Here is a 15,773-nt window from a genome sequence, read left to right as displayed (position 1 = left end):
TTTAATCGTGATTTGGCTCTACTGTATCAAATTCGAATTTTGTGTTTTGTACAGTCCTTGAATGGCTGATTCTGAGGCACCATAATCCTATTTTTTCTGTAAATCTGAAAATTCTGCCACCTTTCTTGAGCTTCTTACGTAACAGGAAAGCTAAACCAGACACGTGTCGTTGCTTCCAGATATCGAGATACATGCAGTTTTCTGTGGAAAGTAAAATGTTATCCCTCAAGACATGTGTTCTATTTCTATCATTTTACCTTGTTTGAATCGGAGATATAGGTATGGTACATGTTCTTCGGTTTACTTACTCCAGATAATCATCTTCCTCAAACATCCAGGACTCTGGAAAGTAGGACCTTACTTCGGCGTTTTCAATATCAACAATGACGTCACGGAATGTATATTTCACAATACCTCGACGCATCACACGACCTGGCAAAGAAATGTCAAATAAAATTACCCAATCATTTCTCTGTTTAATTCATCTTTCTTCAGTTCGACGTCAACGATGTACACACACATCTTTTTAACTGTAACTTATTGATCTGATGATCAGCCTTGAAAACAACTGTTTTCGTATATTTTTCAATACGTCAGATATGAAGTGGATGATTTCCCTTAAGTGTGACAGTTGGGAAACTTGATGTAAGAAACAACGATCCTTCATTTAACAATATTTTATGGTTAATTCGGCGGAAAAAGCGAGTAAATTCTTACATCTTACCTACAGTTAACATAAAAAATATGCCACGTTATTAGTTGAAATTATCAACTAGTGTAACAACGATAGCTAAAAGTTGTCTTTAATCGTGTTATCATTATCAACATTCCAAGCGATTGAGAACATCAGAAAATGTCTTTAATAAAAGGAAGCCAGCGCAACTCCATCGTACGTCAACATATCATACTGGGTTGTATTGCAACAGCACAAGTATTATTCAGAAATTAGAATAATAAGTGGTCTTCAGTCATGTAAAATTCGTATTAAATAAGGCACCATTCATGGATATTTTAAGAATAAATACTCAATCAATTTATTAAAGACTATACCAGCAATTTAATTTAACGTACCATAATTTTAAATGTCCGTATTATTGAAGCTTACCATAATCGTAAAAGTCAATCAAAGAGGCCGGTCTATAGATGTTGCAGCATTCGAAGAAGATCTTTGAACAGCTCGTGTTATTGGTTGCCGCATACACAGCCTTCCCTTCGTTATAACAATCAAGCTCGGTACCAGCATCCCTCCCAAACAAGTCACCGGCCACGCAACAGGGGTGAGTGTGTAGGGTTTCATATTCATCTGTGGCAAAATATTTTTAAAAATTTAAACATATTTCTGAAATCGTATTACTTGTTTTACAGATACGCTTTCGTCTAATTTCTTTGTTTATAAACTGAAATCATTTGATCATCTCAGAGTAAAACAGAATACTCTGTGTGTGACCTGGATACTCTCAATATAGGCTTAATGCGAGAGTACTTTCGATTGAAGTTATTTGCGACCACATAACTTAATGAACAGCCTCGTTGTTACAGGTGCAGGATCGTAAAACAATACAATTTCATCATCTCCTTCAAATATCTGTCTCGGAAGAATAAATTTAGTAAATCAACACTGATTTTGAAAGTAATGCGATGGTCCTTAAATTTCCCATTTGAATAGCAACTAACCAGAGCATGTGTTTTATAAGTACAATGGCAATCAGGTGTTAATTTTGTTAAAGCACAGTATTAATAACTTAGAAATAAGGATAAAGAAATAGGAGAACATAGTACAACAGAGTATGTAGTCTTACCTAATGATCGTTTTCCGCGCTTATTTTCGTTTCTGCATCCGGCACTGTCTCTTGGCGTGGTGTTAAGGTCAGCGTTGGTGATCACTGCCAAGCCAGAATCCTACACACGTATAACGAACTTGCGTGGTGACACATGATATGTTTTAATTACGAGGCTAGTCTTTACTACATTGACGGACAAAATTTGTTCTAAAGTTGTGAAGATGTCGGACTTACCTCAAACACTCGTTCTGGTGTAAGACCGCCTCCATAACCACATCCTATATCATGAGATGCGAATCTCTTGAACATCTATAAAAATGATATAATCAAATTGCCGTTATTCGGTGGAATTACAGGATAAACGTACGAACACAAAACTAAAATATAAAAAAATCTCAGAAGGATGATGGCACCCTCATTCGTAATAATTACCAAGTCATAATGATCTCTTTGTGGGATATGAAGCAGGACTTATTTGATGTTTGTGCCAGTTTTATGTTAATAACATGTTTGGAGAACATAATCAGAATTCACGTGAAATGCATGTTGTTATACAAAAACGACACGTGATGTAAACATCTAAACAATGTTCACTGACCGTGTGTCTCCTCAGTACGTTCTTATTGTTAAGAAGGTAAACTGCCCTGTCCACGGCCAAGAAACCAATTAGACTAGACGGTGCCCCGCTGATCTGCAGTGTTAGACCCTCTCCGTCACCAGGCTGCAATCTTCCCTTCTCCTTGGACACGCCCAACTTAAACAGGAAAAATAAAAATAATATATCGGCAAAGAAAGCAAACCTTGTTTACTGTCATTACGGGATAACATATCAACACATTCAGAAGATGGCTTTATAAACAGTGGTTATTGTCGTGTCAAGATTATACGAAAGACACTAGTGAATAGCACCACTTAATATAAATCAGAGTTAGATACAGTAGAACCAAACAATGATTTAAACAGTGCCATACAACTGTTTCATCACCAGTGACGCTTAGTGCCTAAATATTGAAACCTTAGATATGACTAATAAAAATTCAAAATGATCGAAAGAAAAGTCCTGTCAGGCATCTCTGTAACGGAAATATGCGTATCTACTTCAGATATCAATAACCTTAATCATATTAACCTAATTACCTCCTTTTCACACATGTTCTTTACATCTATCCACGTGGAGTCTGCAACAACTTCCGTGCCTGCTGTTTCGTTGACAGTGTAGAATGCCAAGACGCGAATCCCAGGCGACATCTTACCAGTGACAAGGCGATGGACGATCTCATGAGACTGTTCTGCGTCTATAATCCGCCCTCCAGACATCAACTATTAAGTTAATATACTGCCTATCATTACCCATCAACTCATCTTACCTCGTAACTTAAACCTGACATGAAGGCTAGTTTTTCAGCGGTTTAAATTTGCGTACTTTGACCAAACCTTGAAGCAAATAGGAAGTTTTTCCTGTGATGGACTCCAAGTACAGAAGCTTAAGACTTTGACAAGTTCTTTCAAAATAGTTGGAAATGGATTTTAACTATGGAATCTGTTGTCAGCTGCGATAATTTTGTTATCAACTTATCTTTGAACGTTCCTTTACTGAGAAAACAGTCTGACAAAAACCAAGCATGCCGAAAACTAAAAAAGTATTTAAACGCACATTCAATTTCATAGCTTTCATTTTAATATACATTTAATATGTAATGTCGTTCATGATTTCATATTCATTATAATGTGAATATAACGTTAAATGTAATTACATGCAATACAATACTATTGAATTAATTTATGAAAGTATCGCAATGGTTTAATGAATGAGAAAAACTGTTCTAGGATAACATAGAAAAAAAAATGTTTTATTCTCATCTTCAATGTTACGATCTACTGGCTGTAAGATTCATACAGATTTATTTTCGATTTAAGAAATATATGTTAAGATGTTCGAAACCAATAATCATGAACATTGAACAAGATAATAAAAGTAAATTGTATTACAAGTGTGATACTTTTCATATATAAACGTGTTACTATCAGGCTACTAAATGGATGCCAATGATTGTACTACTAATACGAACATAGATGACTCTTTAAACTCAAACTTTAAATTAGAATATAATAAAAAAAAATCTGGGAGGTGCACAATGGTGAAAACAGACTTTTGAATGGTTCACGGTGGTATTACATACAGGTAAGTAGCTACACGTCTGAATGTCAGCCATTTTGTTATTTCTCTAAAGAATATAGACAGAGAGGATAGACTTCTCTGAAGTCAGACAAAACGAGTTGCATTCACCACTGGTTACTGGCTCAGAGGACAGTAGCACATCATTGTTTGACGTACCGTCAACAGACGTTTGAGCGATAAGATACTTTGTGATTAGATGATGTATCTGTCAATGGATAACTTCAGTCAATCGTTCTTCTAAACTTTGGGAATACCTTTTTGGGACCGTCTGTTTACAATGATACCGCACTTCCGGTTCTGTGAATTTCTTTCCTATCAACTGTGTAAAGCTTCATAAGATGCCTAAATCACATGTCTAAATATCAAATATCCACGTATGAAAGAGACACAATTAGCAGCAGACCTCCAGACAGACTCTTATATGCTGTTTACTGATTTTGATAACATATCAAGAGATCACTGACCACTGAATATACCCCAGACCAAAACAAGCCACGTGTTATCAACAGATTTCTACCATAAAAATCCGTCAGCTTCAGATGTGGAATTGTCTTATTGTGGGGAATAAGAAAACGTGTAGCTTGGAAACAACTATTAGGGCTAATAATTACGAACTGAACATGGTCTTCACGAAACTCCAAAAACAAGCCGTACTGTACCTGGTTTTAAGATTGACAAATATGAACGTGTGAATGCTATTTGCTAGTGAGAACTTCTGTTTCACAAATCAGTAAACATTTGGACATTTTACGCAATTTTTGATACAAAGGTCTCTAGAAAGCGTGTCATGTATACATATAAATGTCTGAAAAGGTGGGTTATACAAGGTGTTTCAATGCATTAATTAACAATAGAATCTATTGACGAGCTTAATAACTTACCAAATATGACAAGGATTTATTGTTGTCTCCACTAGATATGGTATCTACCATTAGATCCGTTTCATGCTGTAATTGAAATTCATAATCACGGAAAGTTTATAGAAATAATTTGAGAACACTTACGCCTTACACCAAAAACTCATTGAAAATTAATCCCTTTACTTACGAAGAAGATTCAATACAGACCAAAAACAGAACATATTAGAGATTTCTTAAAACTCTTAGAGAAAATAAATACATGTACTAATGGAGATTAGGTTTGATGTGACTTCCGCCAAAAAAAGTAAAAAAAAATTTATATAATTCAGAAAGAATTATGATTCTACAAATAATATTTTGTCTATATACATGCCAAGCTGACAACATTAATCAACGAACTGCGAACAATTCAAATTATTTATCTACGTCATCACCCCATGAAGAGTTTATCTTTAACAAATAACCATATCTAAGTCCCACGGAAATAGCTGATGCTACGTCATACAAAGTAAACTTCGACATCATACAAATGTTTGACATCTATGACTTTCTGTTTGGTGTACATTTATCATAGGGGTCACGTACCAAGTTAGTCCAGATGGAAAGATAGTTTTCTGAAGGCGAGAACAGAGGTAACACCTCTAATATCGATTCGTCTTGTTCATCCTCATCAACATCGGGATCCAGCGCCTTAACCTGGGAAAACATGAACGTTGATATAAAACACTCCAATACTCATATTGCAGTGCAAATCATTCCATCATATTAATCGCAAAAATCTTTGATTTTTTTTTTTTTTTTTGCTTTTTTTGTGGGGGGGGGGGATACATTTCACATTTGAAATTACAAAGATTATCTATAATTTCTAGCAAAAAATCTGGTCCCTTTACCTTGATGACCATACGTGTTTCAGTGTGGCCCATTATGACGAGGTATTGGAAGGTGCCATCCTCATCTGTCCGCTCCGTCCGATTGAGGGAATGAAGGACACCCGCGTCATTATATCGAGTTATCTGCACAGCAATATCTACATCCGGGGCACTATTCTGCTTTCCGTTGGCAAAGAATGTTTCCACCTGATCGATTTGCATAAGACGAGTAATTGAACGAAATCCACCAAATATGTCTATATATATATATAAAGAATACAAAGGGGGTGAAACACGAACGAACGTTTTGGTAACACGAATAACAATATACATATATACAATGTATTTTACAACAATTGCGAAACAAGCTTTAAGCTTTTGTCGTATTGAATGGAAATGTGCGAGGAGTCTGATTGTGGGAGGAAACCACAGTACCTAGGAAAACCCACGTGGTCGAGTAGGTGACCCCTGACCTTTTCACATCTGTGCCGGAAATCGAACCTCGGACGCCTAGGTAAAAGGCGAGTGTATTGCCACTGCTGCACCCGATCACCCAATCTAAGTTGTCGGTTTAAAAATGCCATAACACAAACACACCAAAATACAATCTAATTTCGAAATCGCAACAATGATGGAGGAGACAACCAAAATGTCAAAAAAGTAACAGATAGTGATACAACCACTGGCGGTATTGGTCTAAGGTAGATCTTTTAAGATCAAATTATACTCAATCCAGTTTGTGAAATTTGCAACAAAATTCTGCAACGATGTATATTCCCTAAATCGAACATTAGTTGCATCAGTGAAGACCTCTGTGACAACTGAGCTAAACTAAAATCCAGCCTTCTCAAATATCATATTATTTCTATGAAACTTAGTTGATACGAGTGATACAAATTTCATATGTCATAATAATAATCTGAGGCTCCGGTATCATTTTTCTCTGCAAACATAGTTTTTCAAAGCCCTCTCCAATCTATCTGTGACTATTTGGTATTTTGTTACTGATTATGTCCTTTCGCCCTAGGGAGTTTATAGCCGGGAATGCCATCCGACGTGCACATTTACAAGCGCAAGCAAAATAAATAATTGATATAAATATCCTTAAAAAATAACCTAGACACACATATATACGTACGTGTAATCGGTACAAAAGACCAGGTTTGAAGTACTTTTGAGACTTCTCAACGGAAACGATGTACCGGAAGTAGGAGAAAACTGTACTCTTGTGGTAGGAGGTCTCCTTCCGGCCCGAGGATAGGTCAGTAACCCCCGCCTCTATGAACAAACGGGCACCGTCTGGAAACCAATAGCTTTCAAGACTTTCTTTGAGTTCGTCAATACTCACGGCGAAGTCCGTTCGTCCGTCCACAAGCTATATTTGGATCGAGTGATTGAACATGAATATTGAACATACCGATGTCAGTAGACAGACAGATCCGTGTGAAAATGCCTTTATTGTTATTATTTATTGATTTTAACTTTCAATAAACAAAGAAATCTGAAATGCTATTCTAGAGAAAATATTTGAGAATTGCAGCTTAATATTACAATAGCTGACTGGTAATAACAAAAATAAAATAATAGACATAGTATAAACAATAGAATCTGACAGTAACGTATGAAGCATTCTGGTTCTGATACAAACTTAATCATCCACTCCGTGTCTTGGAGCTTGTTTCCAACGACATAGCATTACTAAAACGTTATGTACAGGAAGAAGTGAAGACTAATAATTTATTGAAATAATACGTAGGATAAAACAATGAGAACTACTGACGAGTTTGTTAAACGTCTTTGAACAGGTCTCGTGTTGTCCTGCTGCCATCACTCCGAAAGACAAGGTCACACCACCAATCACAGGCTTCCCATACACGTATCTGTAAGATTGTACAGAGGGCGTGTGCCTTTAAATACGACTTTAGAGTCAGATACAGTAGAATTAAATGAATTAAGCTAACTCGTACAGCTGTTTTGTCCTTAATCGCTCGTCCAACTTCACCACGTATTTAGTTCTCATCACGTAAATTCTTATATTATTAACTTTTTGTATTATGCTACAGATATTGATACCATGCTTTACTAAACTAAGTCTTTCCAATTTTTTTTTCTTATGATTCTGACACATTTAGTTGGATAGATTCCAAATCGTAATTTAGACGTCAACAGAAACAAAAACAAGTGTCATTAACAAACAATCTTATCATGTTAAAAATATCGATAATTTCATTAATGCGTCTATACTTGTCAAAGTCCAAGACAACATATCTGACTAGCCACGCCGACTGAATATATGTTATTGTACTGCTAAAACAGTTCAATCTATGATTTTTTGTTTTCACCTTTAATCTATTACTTGACTTACTTGTTTTTTTTTTTTTTTTTTTTGCGTTGATATAGTTTAGTAGAGATTTTGTATAAGTTTTTATTCAGGCTTCGTATGAAAAGCAAATCAAATGAAATCTCACTTCCTAAAAGAATAGATTATTTATAACATGAACTACAAAAGTGCCTGACTTTGAATAGTATTGAAGATTGCGTTGCGGTTTAGTCTGACATTCAAAGGTACAAACCAACTACGTGCTATAAATACTGCCGATCATCCATTGGTTAAAGCTGAAGTTATCTGCCCCTGATGTGATGTTATACTTACTTGGAGGATACCGTGACATTGATCCATTCAGTTGAAGGTAACACGATCTCCAAGTCATGTACATCTACGCTCACATCAAAACGAGGCAGTACTGGAACGAAAAGCAAACACAATCGAAATTTCATTGATGTCACTGCGACAAAGTCACTGATGTCACTGAGACTAATTCACTGATGTTACTGAGACAAATTAATCTTTGATTGCTATCATTAAGAAATATCTTGATGTTTTCATTGTCTTTTGTATCAAGCAATTTTTTATTTGATTTGATTTAGGAATCTGATTGTGATCATTTCGTTCAATTTTTTGTTACATTTTATCGACTTTGAATTCCAATCAATTCATGTGATGTGGACTACTCATGCATACAGGAGAGTTAAATTTAAATTGATTGTTTTTAAAATCAAACTTTCTAATTAATATTTTATATGATACTTACTGTATTCTCTGACCTCAAATGTAATACTATGACTGGTATCTACCTGTAAGTATCAAATCCACAAAATCTTAATTAAACTTAAAATCGGTGAAATAGTGGCATTAAAAAGGACCAAAAACATCAATAAAATACCAACATTTCAACATAATCATAGTCCAAACCCAGAATCAATGAAATTAGGACAAAACATGAACAAAAAAAATATTTCCACGAAGGCCCCTAAAAAAAGTCCAAGGTATATTTTAGCGGACTAACCCAGGTTAAATGACTTATTGTGACGTAGGAATTATAGATTGAAATGAATTGAGAATTTGATCAAAGAATTATATTTTAATATGATCAGCGTATCGCTCACCTATCAATATCTTAAAGAAAACCAATTAAATCTTAAATACCATTAACAGTGAAATCGGGCTTACTTAGAAAATGCTTCCGAGATTTAAAATCATACATACACCGTCCTGATACCGTGCTGTAACGGTCCAGTTTTTACCAAAGTAGGGAATAGATGGCAGCTGGAACTTCTTGAGGATGAACCTGCCCTGGTAGGAAGCTGTCCATCGCTGAAGGACCACTCCTTGTGGATTCTAGGGGAGTAATATTATCAGTACATACAACACACATGTCCACATCCAGGGGAATATTGGTATATCAGAACCAACAAAATCAACCATGATAAAAACAAAGCGAGCAGGGCTCAAATAGATATATTCCAACTCCCAGTCTTGTATATAGGATGACCTTTGACCACTTACCACCAAAGTCTAAGGTTATACTCTGAACTAATTATGTTTATGGATTCATAATATTTCTTTACACAGACACTTTATTTCATAAGTCTGCAACGATGACATTTGATCTGTCACCTTGATTGACTAAATGGTGGTATAATCCTTTAGTGTGAATATGATCCAAAATATGCTAATGAACTATTTTGTGCATAATGTTTTCACGGACGCACGCGCTCACTCACGGATGTTCAGACAAAATGATTACTATACCCTCCCTTATCCGAGTCTGTGTGCGTGTGTATGTGTCGGGGGGTGGGGGTGGGGGATATAAAAACCGTCAAGTCAACTTAATTTAAATTCAAAGTTCAATGAAACCATGGCAACATCCAATCAAAAGAAAGATTAACGAGGAAACTCCTGAAAAAATAAAAACGGTAATATGTTTGGTAAAGGTAGCATATTCTGGTTCATCGAACACACCTGCTGTGTTATTCTTCGTCAATCGAAGTACATACTCCATGGTTCCAAATGAGAACAAGGTGAACAGCAATGGAACGATCAGGGGTATATCGTGCAGCAAAATAAGTACTAATTTGAAAAGTTCATTCTTTATTTCAGTTTTGCAATAAGCACTATGTCACATTGTAAAATTGTTTTAGAACATATTCTTGCAGAATAACAATTATTCGCTCAATTCAAAAGTAAAATTCAGTTGGCGAGGAAATAATGCATCACGATTGAAAGGAAATAATACATGACAACTACTGCACTTTGGTGAATAGAACTGAAGCGTCAGACTTTAATTCAACAATATATAACAGAATTAATGATTTTTCAGTGCCCTTGTTTCAATGTTTTTAAGGTCATTCATTATGGCATCGTCAGATTGAAATGTTCAGTATCTACCTACCTTGCCTTCTTGACGGCGTTTCCATGACAGAGGAATACATTGTAACACTGTACAGTGTTGCCATGACCAAATCAATCAATCAATTGATCAATTAATCGATCAATCAATCGCATTATCGATTTGCAAGGTATACATGTACAGTTGTATGTAAGCATTGAATAGTGTTTTATGGGATGTATATTCATCATGAATTACAGAGACACAGTTTTGCAGAAAACATCACATTGCGTGCTAGTATATCTAAGGCCAATCTAAACTTTATTTAAATCTTATCAAAATGATCACGTCGTTATCCATCCAGTTGAACAATTATTTTGATGTTGAAACGTCGAATATTTCATTGTCAACAACGATGACAGTTTTTCTGGTTATTTTGTACAAATAATGCGACAATACTGACCGAAACGAAATCAAGAAAATGAGGGTGAGATATGTACTAAAGAGAGATTTACCATTGAAAACGTAAAAGCAAGACCTGATGTTCCGAAAAGGTTAGTTTTTTTCAACGTCATTGTTGATACCAGCAAACATCCAGAAAAAACAACACTCCCAGATAACAGTCGGTCAGTAAGAATGAAAACAACGATGTCAATTCTCCGGAAATGAATACACCTGATACATTAATCTTACCTTGATGTCGATTGTGACAGGTGTCGCTGTTGGTTTTCTTTCTTCATCCAAAGTTATCACCCGGATTTTAACTAAAACGTAAAAAAAATATCAGACGTGCAGCTTTACAACTCTCATGGAAATCATTAAACCCACGACACAGGTAGTGATTTAAACCGTAGCGAACACTTGCGGATACACATTTTCTGGATGATGTAATCGTTAATCTACACGAGAGAAAGTCAGAACAGTGTGACTCGTAGTCATAATAAACGTAGAAAATTGAACTAGTAACAAATAAGTTATCAAACTAATTATTAAGTAAAGTGAAATTGGAAACATAAATCCAGACCAAGGTGAAATTCTATCAAAGCAATCCTGGCTTATATTTTTGAGCGATAAATAAAACAAATAATTATGTGTAAATGTATGAAAATGCTTTGTGGAACATTGGTAATGTTATCTAAATCACACCCAATAAATGCTTTAATAATTTCTATATAATGCGAGTAGTGACAACAATACTTTCTATACACAGATATATAATGAACGTCCTCTCTTTTGTTCAAAGTGTAAAATGCTACAAACATTCCTTCAATTTCATATGTATCAATCCGAAATGAATTAAATTTAGCATTTTTGTATTGTCTATCAACATAACATCTAACTAAAACACAAGCTACATAAGATACACCAGTTAATATATACAGTATTTATTATATCTATAATTAGACACGAGAGCCAAATAACTAATTAAACTACATCGCACTTACAGTCAGTGATGTTAAGGGCTTAAAATTTGAAACCAAGGAGGCGACTGAGGAAAATCGATTGGAATAAATGTCGAAATCGAGAATGGTAGGTGCACTAGCCCCATAGTTCAATGATTTCCTAATTTCCATATATCACATATTCATATAATTTTAGAAAACGTGAAGTAGATAATTTTATTCTTAACCATGACAACAAAGCGTATAAACAACTTCGATATTCTACACACATTTATAACTATTTCACTTTTCACCTACCACCCTACCTTCTTGGTGTGGAGTGTAGATAGGTTTGTCTGTTTGTACAAAAACAAAGCCAGTATTGCGTTCCATAAGTATCAGAGTCTCATTTAAAAATGATAGACGTGGATCGTCCGAACGTGCAACAAGGTACACATAACTATGTATGTCCTGACTCTGTCTGTCCTCTTCGTCCGGCAGGTCGGAAGGCCTTACATGCATACGAGCTTTCGTTGTCTGTCCTGAATAGGTAGAAAGTGTTTGAAATATACAGAACAAAACAGCCACCGAAAATCCGATAATTATTTGCAAACAAAACTATTTGGATTTCTGAATATCTTACCAGCAACAGCATGAGCACCAGTTTCACGTGCTAGGACTACATGTACAAAAGAAACTCAAGTTAGTAACCCTTTTTAATACGAGTAAGAATTACAACATAATAAAACAATGAAGACAACTGCATCATAAGACTGCTTTATGTTGCTAGGACCGTCAGTGAGTTTAGAGGTCTACATGTGGCGGCTAAGAGAATTAAAAACTGACTTAAGTCAAAATAGAGAATTAATTACTCCATAACTTGACACCTAATAACTATTGAAAGGATTTAAACCAGTTCAGCCACAGTGCAAGTAAATACAATATGTCGTTTCTGCAACTCATTATCAATCGGATAGCAGTGAAGATCGGTATCACATTTCTACGAATACGTATTATTTAAAGGACACAGGTATCATCAAAATATAAAGCGCGTGTTAAATTTAAGTGGCTTAAACCTCTAAATATAAATCTCATCTAAATACTGATTTTTGAGCGTTGTTTTACGTCATTTTCGTCACATAAGTCCGAATCTATCCAGTAGGATAGTTAATTATTATCCTCCATATTCACACCTTCACTTTATCTTTCTGTATAATGTCAGTATCAAACACTGAAATGGTTCTAAAATTAATTATGACATCATTAAGCATTGTTTGGTTTTGAGAGTCACATTGCTGCAAAACAGCGAAAACATGAAAAGTTTGAAAAAATGGCCTTGATTCTATATCAAAGATTTTACAAAAGACAAATAAGTGAATAACATCTTAAAACCGTCAATTATGGTAGCCAAGTAAACCATTCTGCTTTGAAAGAAAAAAATAAGGTATAATTTATATAATATTAAAAAAGAGAGCGTTGATGTACTTTATGTTTCAATTTTCGGCCTAAAACCCATTTTCACACGATCTAAGAAACCAACAGAAATATTTATTGGTGGGTCATAGGAATTTAGGAAAGTCAATCTCCTCGTCATAATTTAGAATCGGAATAGGCGGCTATAATTTCTGCCTGTTTTTGCTGAATCGAAGATTCCCACAATGATACCCAAGATAAGTAAATTCTCTTGGTTCTGCCACATGTCGGTATGTTCTATGTTGTTTAAGAAATGGAAAAACTGAATCAACTGGTAAACATTTTATATAACGTCATATTAAGCACTTCATTATAGCTGGTAAACACGATAGGTTATAAAGTGTTAGAAATATGAAATTCTTAGATATTATGTAACAATCATTGTCATATAGAATTATGTGTTACTTCCTATCGAGCTTTATTTCAATATATTTATATAATAACAGTTCACGTGAAGTACCTTGTGACGCTATGACTGACGTTTGGGAGAACGTGCGCGTTCTGTTTGGGTAATCGTGCAGGTAAAGGTGAACAGTGACGTCACTGATGCCGAATACATTTACCGCCACCGTCTCTATGGAATTGAATCGTAGAACACTCGGAGTGGTGACGAAATACACAGGTCTGAAAAAAAACACCCATCAAAATATCAAAGTATTAGTATGTTTTGACTGAATCCAGAAAGTAGCACAGAAGGTCACACAGCTGTTCCGGAAGCGGATACGTTAAAGACAATAATCAAACGAGCTCAAGGACTTAGAATATAAAGTTACTTAGAAATGGGATACGTTTTTGATCAAACTCATAGTCTTTTTGATATTAAATATTATCAAATTACTTTTTGAAAACACTAGAGAAGCACAGTATAGGCACATTTAATCATGTTGCGGTGATCAACCCGAATTTTATATCATTACATACTACACTGGTAGTTTACGGTCTCCAAATGTTTATCACCAATATTAAAGAGGACTACGACCCCGATAATCTCTAGAAGTACGAGGTATGTCGTCATCATGAAGATGCAATGAAACATGGAAAATCACGTGATTCTGTCGGAATTTACGAGGTATCGGGTAAGTCGGGGTTTTTTAAAAAAAAAATTTTTATTATTATTTAGTTCGTTTTTGGGATTTTTTTTACCTTCAAGGCCTTGGAAATAACTATAGATGATGTTTTCTTCAAGTGTATCTATTCATACTGTCTACATTACACCTATGTCATTCACTAGAAAAAAACATACAACTGAAATTAAGACATGTATATTTTAAGAGTTCAAAACAAAAGTGGACTTAAACGTTCATATAACTTACAACCCTAGTAGTACGAGATGTGTCTCCATTATGATCACATTACGTTGATGTGGCACCTGTTAGATGTTAATTGGTGTCAATGTTAATCCCTCGTTTCAGATTTTGAGGGCGCGACATTACTTTTTTATTGCGATTGTTATTGCGGGTAACAAAACAAATGTCTCTAACCCTCTCAGGACACGTGATATCATTAACCTTTTACTTTTTCAATGATCTTCACGTTATATTACCCTTTTCTCATGATTTTATTTCGTTTCCACCCTTTTGAGTCAGACTAACTTATTGTAGTTCATTCACTTCAAATGTTCAACTCCTAACTTTAACAGATACAATCTTATAAAAAGAATACTCCTAGTAAATCTTCACAGAATGGATTTTAGTGAACTATAAAAAGGTTGATCGTTAAACCTTCCACGTCGTTTAAATAATGTAGTTTTGTTTTCTTAACTACTTAGTTGAGCTAAATAACTGTGCCAATTTCTGATGAATGGGTGAAGAGCTCAGATCTGTGACTACGTGAACACGGCAACGTAGCACTGTACAATTATGCACGTGTTGTCATGACACCTGCATATGAAATGATAGATAAATTTACGGAAGATACAATTCAACAATATAAATAACATAATGTCACAACGATATCTAGTGCGCATTTAACATTTGGCACGGGTTTGCATTTGTGTTGGAACTGTTCCAAGCTTAAATCTACAAATATTTCAATAGTCTTTGATAAAATTGTTATCTAAATTGTTTGGCGATTAGATTAATTATTTTAAAGGTGAACTACGTTTTACATTGATTTTGACGTCTATGAGATAAATGACGTACTTACTCAGCCGTTCCAATCCCAACAAGTGTTAAAACAATGTTCACCAACAATAACTCCATGGTTTCGTGTGAATTGTACAAGTATCTTTTATGATTCACAATAGATTGCCTCAACAACCACCACTGCAACTAAAGCGGAAGCGATGTCTGGTTAATGTTATCGATTCCTGAAATTACGTCATTATTTAACGATCTGAAAGGCACAAGAACGTAACAAAAATATCCTGTCTTTAACTTTCAATCTCTCTCCTCTAGTAGAATATACATCACTTTTCCTCTACTTTATACAACACACTGTTCCGATACTGAGAAACTGACAAATCCTTATGGCGTAATACATACGATCCACTGGTGAAAATAATGTTATTTCCACCTACACACTTATTTTGAATATACGTATATAAATCCGACAAACACG

The 15,773-nt window shown here is 35.0% G+C and overlaps 1 protein-coding gene across 1 annotated transcript in view; it reads right to left on the bottom strand.

Moving 5' to 3' along the window:
• Positions 1 to 15,415, bottom strand: part of LOC132548686 (complement C3-like) — a 30,767-nt gene extending 15,352 nt beyond the window's left edge. The window contains exons 1-18 of the mRNA XM_060212565.1: positions 15,360 to 15,415; positions 13,675 to 13,838; positions 12,068 to 12,283; positions 11,053 to 11,123; positions 9,237 to 9,368; positions 8,782 to 8,824; positions 8,343 to 8,433; positions 7,470 to 7,569; positions 6,828 to 7,064; positions 5,711 to 5,896; positions 5,406 to 5,516; positions 4,842 to 4,907; positions 2,919 to 3,101; positions 2,380 to 2,535; positions 2,016 to 2,090; positions 1,800 to 1,899; positions 1,106 to 1,303; positions 309 to 432 (exon numbers count right to left, since the gene is read on the bottom strand). Coding sequence (XP_060068548.1) covers positions 309 to 432; positions 1,106 to 1,303; positions 1,800 to 1,899; positions 2,016 to 2,090; positions 2,380 to 2,535; positions 2,919 to 3,101; positions 4,842 to 4,907; positions 5,406 to 5,516; positions 5,711 to 5,896; positions 6,828 to 7,064; positions 7,470 to 7,569; positions 8,343 to 8,433; positions 8,782 to 8,824; positions 9,237 to 9,368; positions 11,053 to 11,123; positions 12,068 to 12,283; positions 13,675 to 13,838; positions 15,360 to 15,415 — 2,309 coding nt within the window. The remainder of the gene's footprint in view (positions 1 to 308; positions 433 to 1,105; positions 1,304 to 1,799; positions 1,900 to 2,015; positions 2,091 to 2,379; positions 2,536 to 2,918; positions 3,102 to 4,841; positions 4,908 to 5,405; positions 5,517 to 5,710; positions 5,897 to 6,827; positions 7,065 to 7,469; positions 7,570 to 8,342; positions 8,434 to 8,781; positions 8,825 to 9,236; positions 9,369 to 11,052; positions 11,124 to 12,067; positions 12,284 to 13,674; positions 13,839 to 15,359) is intronic.
• Positions 15,416 to 15,773: the final 358 nt, after the last annotated feature.

Source organism: Ylistrum balloti, unplaced genomic scaffold, assembly GCF_031769215.1.
Source record: "Ylistrum balloti isolate Yb309-2 unplaced genomic scaffold, AGI_CSIRO_Ybal_v1 Utg370024, whole genome shotgun sequence".
NCBI lineage: Eukaryota > Metazoa > Mollusca > Bivalvia > Pectinida > Pectinidae > Ylistrum > Ylistrum balloti.
The sequence above is the reverse complement of the archived record's forward strand: the minus strand, read 5'-3'. Positions and strand labels throughout refer to the sequence as shown.